A 14,822-nucleotide genomic window follows, 5' to 3' on the forward strand; every position below is an offset into this window, starting at 1 on the left:
ACAGCTGTGGGACTTAGCTCTTGTTACCTTGGGCAGTTGTACAGATTGCTACAACCTGTATTTCAGGGTCGAAGTGAAAATATTTGTCTATCACTGAGTGTTTTGTGTATTTACGGCCCTCGATCAAGAGATTATATGTTAATGATAATAATCAGCTCTTGGCTACATTTCCATTTTTTTTCTTTTATTTTACTTTAAGTTCTGGGACACATGTGCAGAACGTGCAGGTTTGTTACATAGGTATACATGTGCCATGGTGGTTTGCTGCACCTATCAACCTGTCAGCTAAGTTTTATGCCCCGCATGCATTAGGTATTTGTTCTAATGCTTGTGTTTTCTTTTTCTCTGAGGCAGTCTCGCTCACTGTAACCTCCACCTCTTGGGCTCAAGCCATCCTTCCGCCTCAGCCTCCATGGTAGCTAGGACTACAGTCGCGCGTCACCAAGCCCAGCTAATTTTTTTTTTAAAATTATGTAAACCTGGGAGGCGGGGCTTGCAGTGAGCAGAGATCGTGCCACTGCACTCCAGCCTGGGCGACAGAGCGAGACTCCATCTCAAAAAAAAAAAAAAAAAATTATGTAGAGATGGGTCTTGCTATGTTGCCCACTCCAGTGGGCATCCCAAAATATTACTGGCATCCCAAAATGTTAGGATTACAGATGTAAGCCACTGCGCCTGGCCTTTTTTAAAAAAAGTTTTATCCAGTGACAGGCTGCGGTATACACTTAATGTCTAAAGGTTTTTGCCTTTCAATTCAGGTCAACGCGAGTAGAGTTAGCTAGCTATGTTTGTAAACAATATTCCGATATGCTTCGTTAAAGTAAGCCGATATTAAACATTTATATAAATCCATCCTCACAGGGTCAGTCTGGAGATAAACTCACCAATGCAGGGGGTGGGGAAGGAGGCGGGAACACGCTCTTTGACTACTTCATTTCCATGAGAATGGTTGCTGTGGTGATTGCTACGTCTTCCCATTGGTCACTACCAAGCGTATTGCGGTTCTCCGGGAGGGTTTTATTGGTTCCCGTTCCACAGCGGCCGCAACGTGTCGAGAGCCGTAAGTAAAGTGTCGCAAAGCAGAAGGAAGGCGGGAGTCCCGACTGCAAACATTGAGGAAAGCCAGGCAGTAGAGGCCGTTATGGCGAACGTTCCGTGGGCAGAGGTCTGCGAGATATTCCAGGCGGCGCTCGCCCTGTCGCGGGTGGAACTGCATAAAAATCCGGAGAAGGAACCGTACAAGTCCAAATACAGCGCCCGGGCGCTACTGGAAGAGGTCAAGGCGCTGCTCGGCCCCGCGCCTGAGGACGAGGATGAGCGGCCTGAGGCCGAGGACGGCCCGGGTGCTGGTGACCACGCCCTGGGGCTGCCGGCTGAGGTGGTGGAGCCCGAGGGGCCCGTCGCCCAGCGAGCGGTGAGGCTGGCAGTCATCGAGTTCCACCTCGGGGTGAACCACATCGACACGGAGGAGCTGTCGGCGGGGGAGGAGCACCTGGTGAAATGCCTGCGGCTGCTGCGCAGGTACCGGCTCTCGCACGACTGCGTCTCCCTCTGCATCCAGGCGCAGGTGAGAGCGAGCCCGGCCAGGCCGGCCCCTGTCGGCAAATGGCGAGGGATTGGGAGGAGTCCCTGCCAAGGCCAAGGGCAGACGTTCTAAGGCGCAATTCGTCCCCACGTTTTTGAAGCTCTGGACTGAGTCCCAGAGAGCGTCTGTGGTCTTCAAAAAAGCCAGTCTTAAGGACTTATTGCTTTATAACTAGATCTCCCACAGTCGTCCGTCCCCAAACTCCGTGTCCACCCTTGTCGCCCACTCCAACATCGCTTGCTGCTGCTTCACTTAGACGTGGCGATGCACTGGTGTCCGAGACCCTCCTACATCGTCATGCGCTTTCCTCTCCACCAGTCCAACTCCTTTTCATTCTGTTAAGAAAATCCAAAGTAATCTAAATCTTAACTTCTCAAGGAAATGACAATGACCGGAGTACATTCTTTTTGGTTTTGTTTTGTTTTTGTTTTTTTTCTTAGAGATGGGGTCTCACTGTGTCGCCCAGGTTGGAGTTAAGTGGCACCATCATAGCTCATTGCAGCTTCCACCTCTTGGGCTCAAGCAATCCTCCCGCCTCAGCCTTCATAGTAGCTGGAACCACAGGCGCATGCCACCATTCTTGGTAATTTTTTAAATTTTCTGTAGAGATGGGGGGTCACACTATATTGCCCAGGCTGGTCTTGAACTCTTGCACTCAAGTGATCCTTCTGGCTCGCCTTCTCAAAGTGCTGGGATTACGGGTCTGAGCCGCTGTGCCTGGCTCGGAATACATTCTTAATTCAAAATAAAATGTCCAAAATCTTCAGCTTCCTTTCTTACCAAATTCATTTGTTTGCATCTTAGGGAATTCTTCCCCATTCTTGAAAACCTATCTCAAGAATCACTTCCTTTAGTATTAATAACTTTTTTGGGACCATTTTGGGCCAAACTGATCTCTTCTTCCTACCTTTGAATTCTTATAATACTTTTTGTTTCCCATTTATATGGTACTTGGTTTATTAAATAAATCTGGGCAGGGCACAGTGGCTCCCATCTGTAATCTCAGCATTTTGGGAGGCCGAAGTGGGAGGATGGTGTGAGGTCAGGAGTTCAAGACCAGCCTGGGCAACAAAGTGAGACTCTGTCTCTTAAAAAAAAAAAAAAAAAAAAAAAAAAAACTCACAAAACTAGCCAGGCGTGGTGGTGCATGCCTGTAGTCCTAGCTACTGGGGAGGCTAGGCTGAGCTGGGAGGATCACTTGAGCCCCTGAAGGAGCCATGATCATGCCACTGCAACTCCAGTCTGGGTGACAGAGCAAGACCTTTTCTCAACAACAACAAAATCCACATCAATATTCTAAAGTAATATTGGTCAACACCTGTGAAAAGAAGGGGTGAAAAAAAGAAAAATACTTTAAAAAGTTAAAATAATATTGGGACAGGTGAATATGGATGTTTATCACAGCAGTGTTGATTATTAAAGAAGGAAAATTGCAGGGCTGAGGCAGGAGGATCGCTTGAGCCCAGGAGGTCAAGGCTGCAGTGAGCCAAGATTGTGTCACTGCACTCCAGCCTGTGCAACAGAGTGAGACCCTGTCTCAAAAAGCAAAGAAAAGGAAAACAATATAAATGTCAGTAGGAATATGATTAAATTCTGTTACATCCAAACAGAAGAACAGTACACAATTATTAAAAATAATAGTTTATATTAACAAAAATTGGCAATATGAAGAGGGAGGGAGAAGACTCTAAGCCATGTTTAGAATTATGTAGAAAAGGCTGGGTGTGGTGGCTCACACTTGTAATCCTAGCACGTTGGGAGGCTGGGATGAGATGATCACTCGAGCTTAGGAGTTCAAGACCAGCCTGGGCACATAGTGACACCTCGTCGCTACTAAAAATAAGAAAAAAAAATTATTCCAGGCATGGCTGCTTTGCTAGGCAGTATGTTCTTTGGGCAGCCAGCGGGGCCCCGACCACCACCGGGCTCTGGGGCCAGGCTTCCCTTACTTACCAGCAGCTCCAGGGGCTCTGAGACCTTCTAACAGTACTTTGGTGGACGACGTGGAGTCAGCTTTCCAGACTTGCTTTGCCTCTCCAGTAAGTTAGGACTATGTCAATGGCAGCAATCAGGAAGAAATTGGAACTGGTGTTGATCAGTGTATACACAAGTTTCTGGATATTGCAAGACAGACAGAATATTTCTTATCCTACAAAAAAGATTGCGGTTATCTGTCCAGAAACCAGAGCAAGTTATCAATGAGGACGTTGATGTCTCCAGATTAAGAAATGAGTAACATTGGAGACACGCACTGGTCCAGAAGCACTTGACAAAGCTAAGGCATTGGCAGCAAATGCTGGAGGTCATCATGTGCAGTACAAAAAGCTAGCCGACATTCATCAAGGCTCCTTGGTCTACCTTGAGCAGGCATTCAATATCCCTGCACTTCTGAAATGCACCTGAGCAAAAGGGTAAAGGCTGTGGGCCTGAGAGTGGGCTGGTGTGGGAGAGCCCCATGCAGATGGTTTGCCACACATCCCTTCTCGTAGACTTGGCATTTTGGAAGAACTCTTTGACAGAAAATGAGTTGATTTTAGTTTTATGCTCCCACCTAAAATTTTTTCACTATTTTTATAAGACATTAATTTCTTGAGTACTTTATTTGTAACATGGCTGTACCTTGGGTAAACCAAGTAAACTTTTTTTTGTCTTAGGCAAAGTTTAGACTGTTCATATGATGATACACTTTCTTTTTTATGTGGTTTTTTTTTTTTTTTTTGCGCTTGTTTTTTATTTTTATTTTTGAAACAGAATCTTCCTCTGTTGCCCAGGCTACATAGCAGTGGCACCTTCACAGCTCACTGCAACTTCCACCTTCCTGGCTTAAGCGATCCTTCCACCTCAGCCTCCCACAAAGCTGGGACCACAGGTGCATGCCACCATGCCCAGCTAATTTTTGTATTTTTAGAGAGACGGTGTTTCACCATGTTGCTCGGGCTGGTCTCGAACTCCTGAGCTCAGGCAATCTACCCACCCCTGCCTCCCAAAGTGTTGGGATTACCAGTATGAGCCACCGTGCCTGGCCTTTTAAAAATTTTTGCATGACTTTTCATCTTTTTATGTGTGTTTCCCATTTGTTTGATATGAGGGAAAAATTTCTAATAGCTTGAGAATCAAGGGGATGGGGATTTTGGTTGTAGGCATTTTGTAATAATTACCCCTCAGCAGTGGTGTAGAAAAATAGGTAAATTTTTTCTGTTTCAAGACTTAAAACTACCTCAAGAAGAACAATCTAATGCAACAGTATTTGTAATGCTTCCAGAGGTCTCAGATGAGGAATTTTTTTGTGAATGGGTTGGAAGAAGATTAAAATATCCTGGGTTAGTGTAGTAATATTATGGTAGGATCCTTAGGTTGATGCTGACTTTTGTTTGGGGTAAGTTTATATTTTGTGTGGTGTTTATTTATTTTTTTTGAAGAGGAGGATGTAGTAGGAGCAGTGTTACAAATCAGTTGAAGTAATGGAGTAGACCCTGTTGTCAGTAGGTGAGTTATGAGGGCTAAAGCTTGGTATGATGGTCTCTTTTTGTTTTGTTTTCTTTGCTTTTATCTTTTTTGTTTTACATTTGGGGAGGGGAGAGATTTTCCATTAAGGAAGGTTATTGCTAGTGGATTTGATTCCAAGGGCCTGGGGTATCACAATAGGGTTGGGGAGGGGCTGCAGGGTGATCCTTGGCTACTGAACCTCCACAAACAGCATGTGGTGCCCCTGCCCTTTGAAGATAATTTACTCTCTTGTTAGTCTTGCAGTCCACCTCAGATTCTCTGTTGAATTGCTGTTAAGAAATACAGACCAGTGTTGTTTCTGGGCTCTTGTTGGGTGAGGTTTTCCTGAGTTTTATGTCTCTTCTTAGTTCACATCGTGTTACCCAGAACAAATGCATCACTGTCTTCTGAACAGGCAGTACTCCTGTGGCTCTGTGTCTTGGCTCATTTAGTTTTCTTCAGCCTTAAAGGCTCCTTCCCACACTTACTGACATCCACTCATGTTCCTGGTATGACCTGGATTGCTGCCTGGACCTTTCAACCTCCCAGTGCCCTTTCTGCTGCATTCCCAGAGCACAGGACTTTTTTCTACTGACCTTGCTTGGTTCTCCCTTGTGGGTTAGTAAGTTCTGTCTGTCTCTTTGCCCCTCACTAATTGTTCACCCATGAGAATTAGGTATTATTCCTTTTAAATATACAGGGACCATGTAGTCTTTATCTTTTATACATGATACTTATTACTCAATTTCGTATGTGCAAGGTATCTGGCACAGGGACCTATGATTAGTAGCCTGAGGTCAACAAATCTCAGTTAGAATGCATAGGTTAAAAAAGCCTTTTTTTTTTTTTTTTTGATTAAATTTAATTTTATCTTTAAAGAGATGGGGTCTCACTATATTGACCAGGCTGGTCTCAAACTCCTGGCCTCAAGTGATCCTCACATCTCGGCTTCCCAAAGTGCAAGGATTACGGGCATGAGCCATTGAGCCCAGCCTAAACAAAGCTTTTAGAAGCTCCTGCAACCTCAAGGTTGACCTGGTCATCTCATGGTAATTAGAAACTCTGATTGGCTGCTTTAGATTTCTTGATTAAAAACCTAAATAAACTGATTAAGTTTTAGGCATTCTTTCAAAGGTTTCTCAGTGAAAAGATTGGGAACTATTCTGTTTGGTGCTTTGTGAAAATATTTTGTATTAGTGTATGTGCCAGTTACTGCCATTTCTTAAGTCCAAAATGTTCTTCTGATCAAATAAATAGCAGTTTTTCAAAAACAAAAATTAGCTGGGTGTGGTGGCATGCACGTGTAGTCCCAGCTACTCAGGAGGCTGAGGTGGGAGGACTGCTTAAGCCTGGGAGATCAAGGCTGCAGTAAGCTATGATGGTGTCACTGCACTCCAGCCTGAGTGACAGAGTGAGACCCTGTCTCAGAAAAAAAAAAAAATAATTTGTAGAATGATCCTATTTTTGTATAAGACTAAGTATACACACGCACACATATTTACATTATATATACACATATAATAAGTTTATATACATGTGAATATATACAAATACATATATACGTGTGTGTATATGGAAGAGTTTTGCAAGTATCAGTTCATGGGAATTCATGATATTCTAGCTGCTTTGTCTTAATCTGGTGTCTTCTCCTTGGGGAACTACAGAACTTGGATCTATATTATTTATCAAAAGAGACTGATATTACATTAGATTATCAAAAGAGACTTCTGTCTTCTCTGGGTGCCTTAGGAATAATTTTTATCTGGTATTCCTTCACACTGGCACTACCATCTTGATTACTTCACTTTAGTAAAATTTCCTAGGAAATTAGTAGATTGCTGTCCCCACTCCAGGTTATATATGTATAGGAGTACTTTTTGTTGTTATTGTTCACAGCTTCATTGAGTTGCAGTTGGCATATAATAAACTGCACATATTTTTAAGGGTACAGTTTGATGAGTTTTGACATATGTATTTATACCTGTGAAACAATCACTGCAATCAAGATATGAACATATCTGCCACCACCAAAAGTTTTCTTGTGCTCCTTTGTAGTCCCTCCCTCTCTCCTATATTCTTTTCCTCCCTTCTGCTTGCCCCCAACCCTGCATTTTGTAGAATTTTATTTTATTTTAGAGGCAGGGTCTTACCATGTTGCCTAGGCTGGCCTCAAACTCCTGGGATCATGTGAACCTTTCACCTCAGCTTCCTGAATAGGTGGGACTATGTCGAGATTTTATTTTATTTTTGGAGACAGGGTCTGGCTCTATCACCCAGGCTGGAGTGCAGTGGCGGGATCTCAGCTCACTGCAACCTCTGCTTCCTGGGCTCAAGCCATCCTCCCACCTCAGCCTCCTAAGTAGCTGAGACTACAGGGTCATGCCACCACGCCCAGCTCATTTTTGTATTTTTTGTAGAGGCAGGGTTTCACCATGTTGCCCAGGCCTCAAGTGATTCGCCTGCCTCGGCCTCCCAAAGTGCTGGGATTACAGGTATGTGCCACTGTACCCAGCCTGTGTAGAATTTTATATAAATGAAATCATATTGTCTATACTCTTGTTTTGGTATACCTTTTTTCCACTCAACATCGTTGTTTCATTCTGTATCTACTGAGCTGATCGTGTCTTTTCATTTTCAGTCTGTTAATAGGGTGGATTACATTGATTTTTGTAAATGTTAAACTAATCTTGCATTCCTGGGATAAACTCCATTTGGTCATTAACGTATTATCCTTTTTATATATTGTTGAACTGAATTCACTAAATTTTTGTTTAAAATCTTTGCATCTGTGTTCATGAAGGATTTCAGTCTGTAGTTTTCTTGTTATATCTTTGGTTTAATATGAGATGGGAAGTGTTCTGTCTTTTTCTCTTTTCTGGAAGTGTTTGTGTAGTGTTGGTGTTAAACTTCGTTACATGTTTGGCAGAATTTGCCAGTAATACTTTTTTAGCTGTTTTTATTTTATATTTACTTTTCTCCTTACCTAGTTTGATAGTGGCAAGGATATGATATGTGAAAGATGCAAGACCTTCCATTGTAGCTTTTCTACCCTTAGTAGGATTTATATTGTATTTAAAGAATAATTCACGTAAAGGCTGGGCACGGTACCTCATGGCTGTAATCCCAGCACTTTGGGAGGCCGAGGTGGGTGGATCACTTGAGGTCAGGAGTTTGAGATCAGCCTGGCCAACATGATGAAACCCTGTCTCTACTAAAAATACAAAAATTAGCCAGGTGTGGTGGCAGGTGCCTGTAATCCCAACTGCTCAGGAGGCTGAGGCACAAGAATCGCTGGGAGGCAGAGGTTGCAGTGAGCCGAGATCATGTCACGGCACTCCAGACTGGGCAACAGAGCAAGACTCTATCTCAAAAAAAAAAAATGGTAATAATAATTCAAATTTCAATAGTGGTTATCTCTATGGAGTCAAGCTTTAAAAAAAAAAAATCCGAAATACCAATATCCAAAAAAAAAATCCAAAAATAAAAATATTTAATTTTTAAAATAAAGGCGGGCCGGGTGTGGTGGCTGATGCCTGTAATCCCAGCACTTTATTTTTTTTTTATTTTTATTTATTTATTTTTTTTGAGACAGAGTCTTGCTCTGTCACCCAGGCTGGAGTGCAGTGGCGCGATCTCGGCTCACTGCAAGCTCCGCCTCCCGGGTTCACGCCATTCTCCTGCCTCAGCCTCTCCGAGTAGCTGGGACTACAGGCGCCCGCCACCACGCCCGGCTAATTTTTTTGTATTTTTAGTAGAGACGGGGTTTCACCATGGTCTCGATCTCCTGACCTCATGATCCGCCCGCCTTGGCCTCCCAAAGTGCTGGGATTACAAGCGTGAGCCACCGCGCCCGGCCAATCCCAGCACTTTAGGAGGCTGAGGTGGGTGGGTCACCTGAGGTCAGGAGTTCAAGACAAGCCTGGCCAACATGGCAAAACCCCGTCTCCACTAAAAATACAAAAATTAGCTGGACGTGATGTTGGGCACTTGCAATCCCAGCCACTCTGGAGGTTGAGGCAGGAGAATAGCTTGAACCCGGGAGGTAGAGGTTGCAGTGAGCTGAGATTGCGCCACTGCACTCCAGCCTAGGCGACTAGAGGGAAACTGTCTCAAAAAAATAAATAGGCTGGGCGAGGTGGCTCATGCCTGTAATCCCAGCACTTTGGGAGGCCAAGGTGGGTGGATTGCCTGAGGTCAGCAGTTCGAGACCAGCCTGGCCAACATGGTGAAACCCCGTCTCTACTAAAAATACAAAAATTACCCAGGCATGGTGGCGCACGTCTGTAATCCCAGTTACTCAGGAGGCTGAGGCAGGAGAATCGCTTGAACCCAGGAGGTGGAGGTTGTAGTGAGCCAAGATCGTGCCACTGCACTCCAGCCTGGGCAACAGAGTGAGAGACTGTCTCAAAAAATAAAATAAAATAAAAAATATTTTGGCCAAGCTCAATGGCTCATGCCTGTAATCCTAAGACTTTGGGAGGCTGAGACTTGAGTCCAGGAGTTTGAGACCAGCCTGGGCAACATAGTGAGACTTTGTCTCTATTTGAAGAAAAATAAAATAAAAATGATTTGATCATTCCACTGGAACATAGCACTTTGGTCTTCTGGCTTTACAAAATATATCCATTGTATATATATATTTTTAAGTGACTTGATCAGTCCTCAGTATCCAGGACTATAGGTCATACTGATAATGTGAGATTGGATAGTTCTCTCCTCTGTGTTACTTATGAGGTCCTTTCTAGGACCTCATTAAACTACATAAGTAATAGAGGCTTAACATAATAGAGGACCTTATTAAACCTCATAAGTAATAAGAGACTTGAAGGGTGATATGGTTTGGTTCTGTGTCCCCACCCAAATCTCATGTTGAATTGTGATCTTCAGTCTTAGAGGAGAAGCCTGGTGGGAGGTGACTGGATCATGGGGGTGGATTTCCCCTTGCTGTTCTCATGAGATCCGATTGTTTGAAAGTGTATATAGCACTTCCCCCTTTGCTCTCTCCCCTTCCTGCTCCAGCCATGTAGGATGTTTGGGCTTCCGATTCACCTTTTGCCATGATTTTAAGTTTCCTGAGGCCTCCCCAGCCATACTTCCTGTACAGCCTGTGGAACTGCGAGCCAATTAAACCTCTTTTCTTTATAAAGTATCTAGTCTCAGGTAGTTCTTTATAGCAATATGAGAATGGACTAATACAAAGGGCTCTGCCTTCCTAATAACCTACTGATTGTAATTTCCTGATGTTAGACCTACAAGCCACCTTTTCCTTACTCTTCAGTTCAACTTATTTCTCCTTTGATGATAGACGGTGCGTGGGAAACTCCTTTGACCATGTCACCAGTAAGCCCCACTGCAGCACACTGCAACTAACCTAGGTAGTCTAGAGACTCACCTAGTACCACAAACTGGTTAGTCACACTATTTTTGGGACAGGGTTGTGTTTGGCCTGCTATATCCAGGGTAGACTATGCCACAGAAAGCAACAATTCTTGGTATGTGACAAATCTGAAACCATGAAACCATGATTGTAAGTTTCCCGAGGCCTCCCCAGCCATACCTCCTGTACAGCCTGTGGAACTGTGAGCCAATTAAACCTCTTTTCTTTATAAAGTATCTAGTCTCAGGTAGTTCTTTATAGCAATATGAGAATGGACTAATACAAAGGGCTCTGCCTTCCTAATAACTTACTGATTGGTCATGTTACATGTTGGTCAGGCTGGTCTTGAACTTCTGACCCCGTGATCTGCCCGCTTCAGCCTCCCAAAGTGCTGGGATTACAGGCGTGAGCCACTGCACCCGGCCCAAAAGATTTTTAAAACAAAATGTGTGATATAGTAATATATATGCTTCTTTATTAACACATTATATAATGTGTCTAATATCTGTGGTGATTTTCAAGTAATGATGAGCATAAATGATATTTTGAGATATCTGCAAACTAGCATAATAGAAAGGTTTTTTTTTTTCATTTCTATTGTTCACAAAGTCCCAGGTCCTATAATACTGCTACAATTTGTTTCCTGTGTTCATAATGAAAAGAAATGCTGTATTTTAATAGGAGATTAGTGAAAAGAAATTTGTATTTTTTTCGCTATCCAAATTCATGGACTCTGAATTCTCTTTATGGATGCCTTGGGGGTCCTTAGACTTGAGGTTAAGAATTTCTGCATTAGGGCCGGGCACGGTGGCTCACGCTTGTAATCCCAGCACTTTGGGAGGCCGAGGCGGGCGGATCACGAGGTCAGGAGATCGAGACCACAGTGAAACCCTGTCTCTACTAAAAATACAAAAAAATTAGCCGGATGTGGTGGCGGGCACTTGTAGTCCCAGCTACTTGGAGAGGCTGAGGCAGGAGAATGGCGTGAACCCGGGAGGCGGAGCTTGCAGTGAGCCGAGATTGTGCCACTGCACTCCAGCCTGGGCGACAGAGCAAGACTCCGTCTCAAAAAAAAAAATAATAATAATAATTTCTGCATTAAAAACTCTGTTTCCTTAACCTGTTCCTTCCCTAGTGGCAAAAGATGGTAGAAGGCCAGCCTCAGAAGTATCCTTGTGCCTGAAGGACTGACTATTCCAAGGGAAGTGAGGTAGACTAACCCCACTACATACATAATTTTTTTTTTTTTTTTTTTGAGATAGAGTCTCAATCTGTAGCCCAGGCTGGAGTGCAGCGGCATGGTCTCGGCTCTCTGTAACCTCCACCTCCTGGGTTCAAGCAATTCTTCTGCCTCAGCCTCCCAAGTAGTTGGGATTACAGGCATCTGCCACCACACTCGGCTAAATTTTTTTTGTATTTTTCAGTAGAGATGGGGTTTCACCATGTTGGCCAGGCTGGTCTCGAACTCCTGACCTCAAGTGATCTGCCTACTTCGGCCTCCCAGAGTGCTGGGATTACAGGTGTGAGCCACTGTGCTAGGCCCATATATATAGTTTTTTGGTTTTGGTTTTGTTTTTGAGACAGAGTCTCGCTCCATCACCCAGGTAGGAGTGCAATGGCACAATCTCGGCTCACTGCAACCTCTGCCTCCCAGGTTCAGGCAGTTCTGCCTCAGCCTCCCAAGCAGCTGGGATTACAGGCGCACACCACCACTCCTGGCTAATTTTTATGTTTTTAGTAGAGACGGAGTTTCACCATTTTGGCCAGGCTGGTCTTGAACTTCTCGCCTCAAGTGATCTGCCTGCTTTGGCCTCCCAAAGTGCTAGAATTACAGGCGTGAGCCACCACGCCCGGCCTATTTCTTTTTTTTAAAAAAAGATCTCTGGAAGAGTGTAGTATTTTGAAAGTATTATATGTTTCTGATCCATCTGTGTCTATTATCTCAGAAATCTCAGCATGGCTTAGCTGATTGTCCCTTACTCAAAGGCCCACATCATATTGTTGACCTGCTGGGGCTCACAGTAATACTTGAAGACTGGGACGCCAGGAGGATCCATTTCCAACTTACTCACGTGGTTGTTGGCAGGATTCAGTTCCTCACAGGCTTTTTGACTGAGGGCCTCAGACTGTTGACCGCTCTCATTTCCTTTCCATATGGTCCTCTCCGTAGGGTGGCTCACAACATGGCAGTTGGCTTCCTTAAGAAAGAGCAGGCAATTGACCGGGCGCGGTGGCTGACGCCTGTAATCCCAGCACTTTGGGAGGCCGAGGTGGGTGGATCACGAGGTCAGGAGATCGAGACCATCCTGGCTAACACGGTGAAACCCCGTCTCTACTAAAAATACAAAAAATTAGCCAGGCGTGATGGCAGGCGCCTGTAGTCCCAGCTACTTGGGTGGCTGAGGCAGAAGAATGGCATGAACCCGGGAGGCAGAGCTTGCAGTGAGCCAAGACCATGCCACTGCACTCCATCCTGGGCGACAGAGCAAGACTCCGTCTCAAAGAAAAAAAAAAAAAAAAAAAAAAAGCAGGCAATAGATAGCATCCAAAATGGAAATCAAGGGTTTTGTTAACTAATCTTGGAAATGACTTTCCATCACTTCTGTGATAGTCTAGTTGTTAGAAGCACATTACTAAAACCAGCCTGTACTCAAGGGGAAGAGGTTACATAAGAGCATGAATACCCCGAAGCAGGAATTATTGGGGGTTAATTTTAGCAGCTACTTGCTGCACTACATAAGGTCAATATCATTGTGAATAATTAATTCATTGGTAATCCAACTCCACTATTTGGTTGGTAAGTATTGACTTCAAAACTATGAAAGTTACTTTAATTGGAAGTCTTATATCATTGTTTGTTTCTCTTTTTCTTTATTTTCCAGAATAACCTGGGTATCTTGTGGTCTGAAAGAGAAGAAATTGAAACTGCACAGGCTTACCTAGAGTCATCAGAAGCACTATATAATCAGTATATGAAAGAGGTATGTTACATATCAGATAATTTTTAAGTTTTGATTGAAACTAGTCAAGAATTGATAGTAAGAATGCCTCATTTGTAATATTGGTGTGACTCTTCACTGTGCCCTAGAACTTCTCTATAGAGCTATCTGGGAAGTCACCTAATAGCTGAAATTATTGCATATTATAGACTTCAGGGTTTTAAAAAAATAATCCTTGGATAGGGATTTAGGCAACCTAGTCTAAATACAATTATAAAGGAAATATTATTCTAGTGTTATCCTAAAATACTATTTGCATGTTTTTGTATTTATAATCTAAACATTCTATTTTAGTTTTCCATGAAAATAGCACTACTTGAAGGAAACAAGAACTACTTTAACAAAACATCTGAAATCTCTGAAGCAATGGTTCTCAAATTTAGCACCCATCAAAATCTGGAGAGCTTGTGAAAGCACAGCAGACTGGGCATCCAGGCTCTGATGTAGTAGTTCTGGGGTGGGGCCTAGGAATTTGCATTTTTAATAAGATCCTGCCTGGGTGATGCTTAAATGCTGCTGGTCTAAGTACTATACTGTACTTTGAAAACCACTGCTTCAGGGCAATGGTTTTTCAATGATTTTTTTTTTTAACCCATGAAACCCTTCTGAAAATGCAGCATATAAAAATTGAATTACTCTGGTTAAGCAGGTTAGAAGGGCCCAGAGCCCAATCCACTACAGATTCTTCCTCCTCCCCACTGCAGTAGCACCAAAGAGATGCTGTTGAACTTTCAGGGGTCTGGGGAGCCAATGTTGAAAACTCTCACTTTAGGGGTCACAGCCTGCAAAGGTGACAAGCCACTGTGTTACCATCTGTTTCCTTAATAAACTTTTTTTAATATGAAAGGGAAATTATCAGGCACAATATTTTCTTGTGGATTACTATTTGTCACAGCTATCTGCTTTAAAAATCCATTAATACGGCTGAGCATGGTGGCTCATGCCTGTAATCCCAGCATTTTGGGAGGCCGAGGCAGGTGGATCACTTGAAATCAGGAGTTTGAGACCAGCTTAGGCAACATAGTGAAATCCCATCTCTACTAAAAATACAAAACAGCAGGCGTGGTACTGCACGCCTGTAGTCCCAGCTACTTGGGAGACTGAGGCAGGAGAATCGCTTGAACCTGGGAGGCAGAGGCTGCAGTGAGCCGAGATCACGCCACTGCACTCCGGCCTGGGCGACAGTGAGACCCCGTCTCAAAAAAAAAAATCCATTAATAAAGTGCTTTTATAACACTAAAAAACTTGAAATAACATTAGATATCACATAAAAGAGACTAAACATACAAAATTATGTTTGCTAAATTCATGCGTCAGAATGCTTGACTGCAAAAGGATATAAGAAGCTCGGTATGCCTGTAATCCCAACACTTTG

At 43.6% G+C, this 14,822-nt stretch overlaps 1 protein-coding gene and 1 pseudogene across 1 annotated transcript in view; both read left to right on the plus strand.

The window, feature by feature from the left end:
• The first annotated feature begins 1,061 nt into the window (after nucleotides 1-1,061).
• Nucleotides 1,062-14,822, plus strand: part of KIFBP (kinesin family binding protein) — a 29,080-nt gene continuing 15,319 nt past the window's right edge. The window contains exons 1-2 of the mRNA XM_032138794.2: nucleotides 1,062-1,567; nucleotides 13,331-13,429. Of these exons, the coding sequence (XP_031994685.1) occupies nucleotides 1,142-1,567; nucleotides 13,331-13,429 (525 nt within the window). The 5' untranslated portion in view covers nucleotides 1,062-1,141. The remainder of the gene's footprint in view (nucleotides 1,568-13,330; nucleotides 13,430-14,822) is intronic.
• Nucleotides 3,450-3,988, plus strand: LOC131383070 (mediator of RNA polymerase II transcription subunit 28-like; annotated as a pseudogene).

Source organism: Hylobates moloch, unplaced genomic scaffold (genome assembly GCF_009828535.3).
Source record: "Hylobates moloch isolate HMO894 unplaced genomic scaffold, HMol_V3 SCAFFOLD_3, whole genome shotgun sequence".
Taxonomy (NCBI): domain Eukaryota; kingdom Metazoa; phylum Chordata; class Mammalia; order Primates; family Hylobatidae; genus Hylobates; species Hylobates moloch.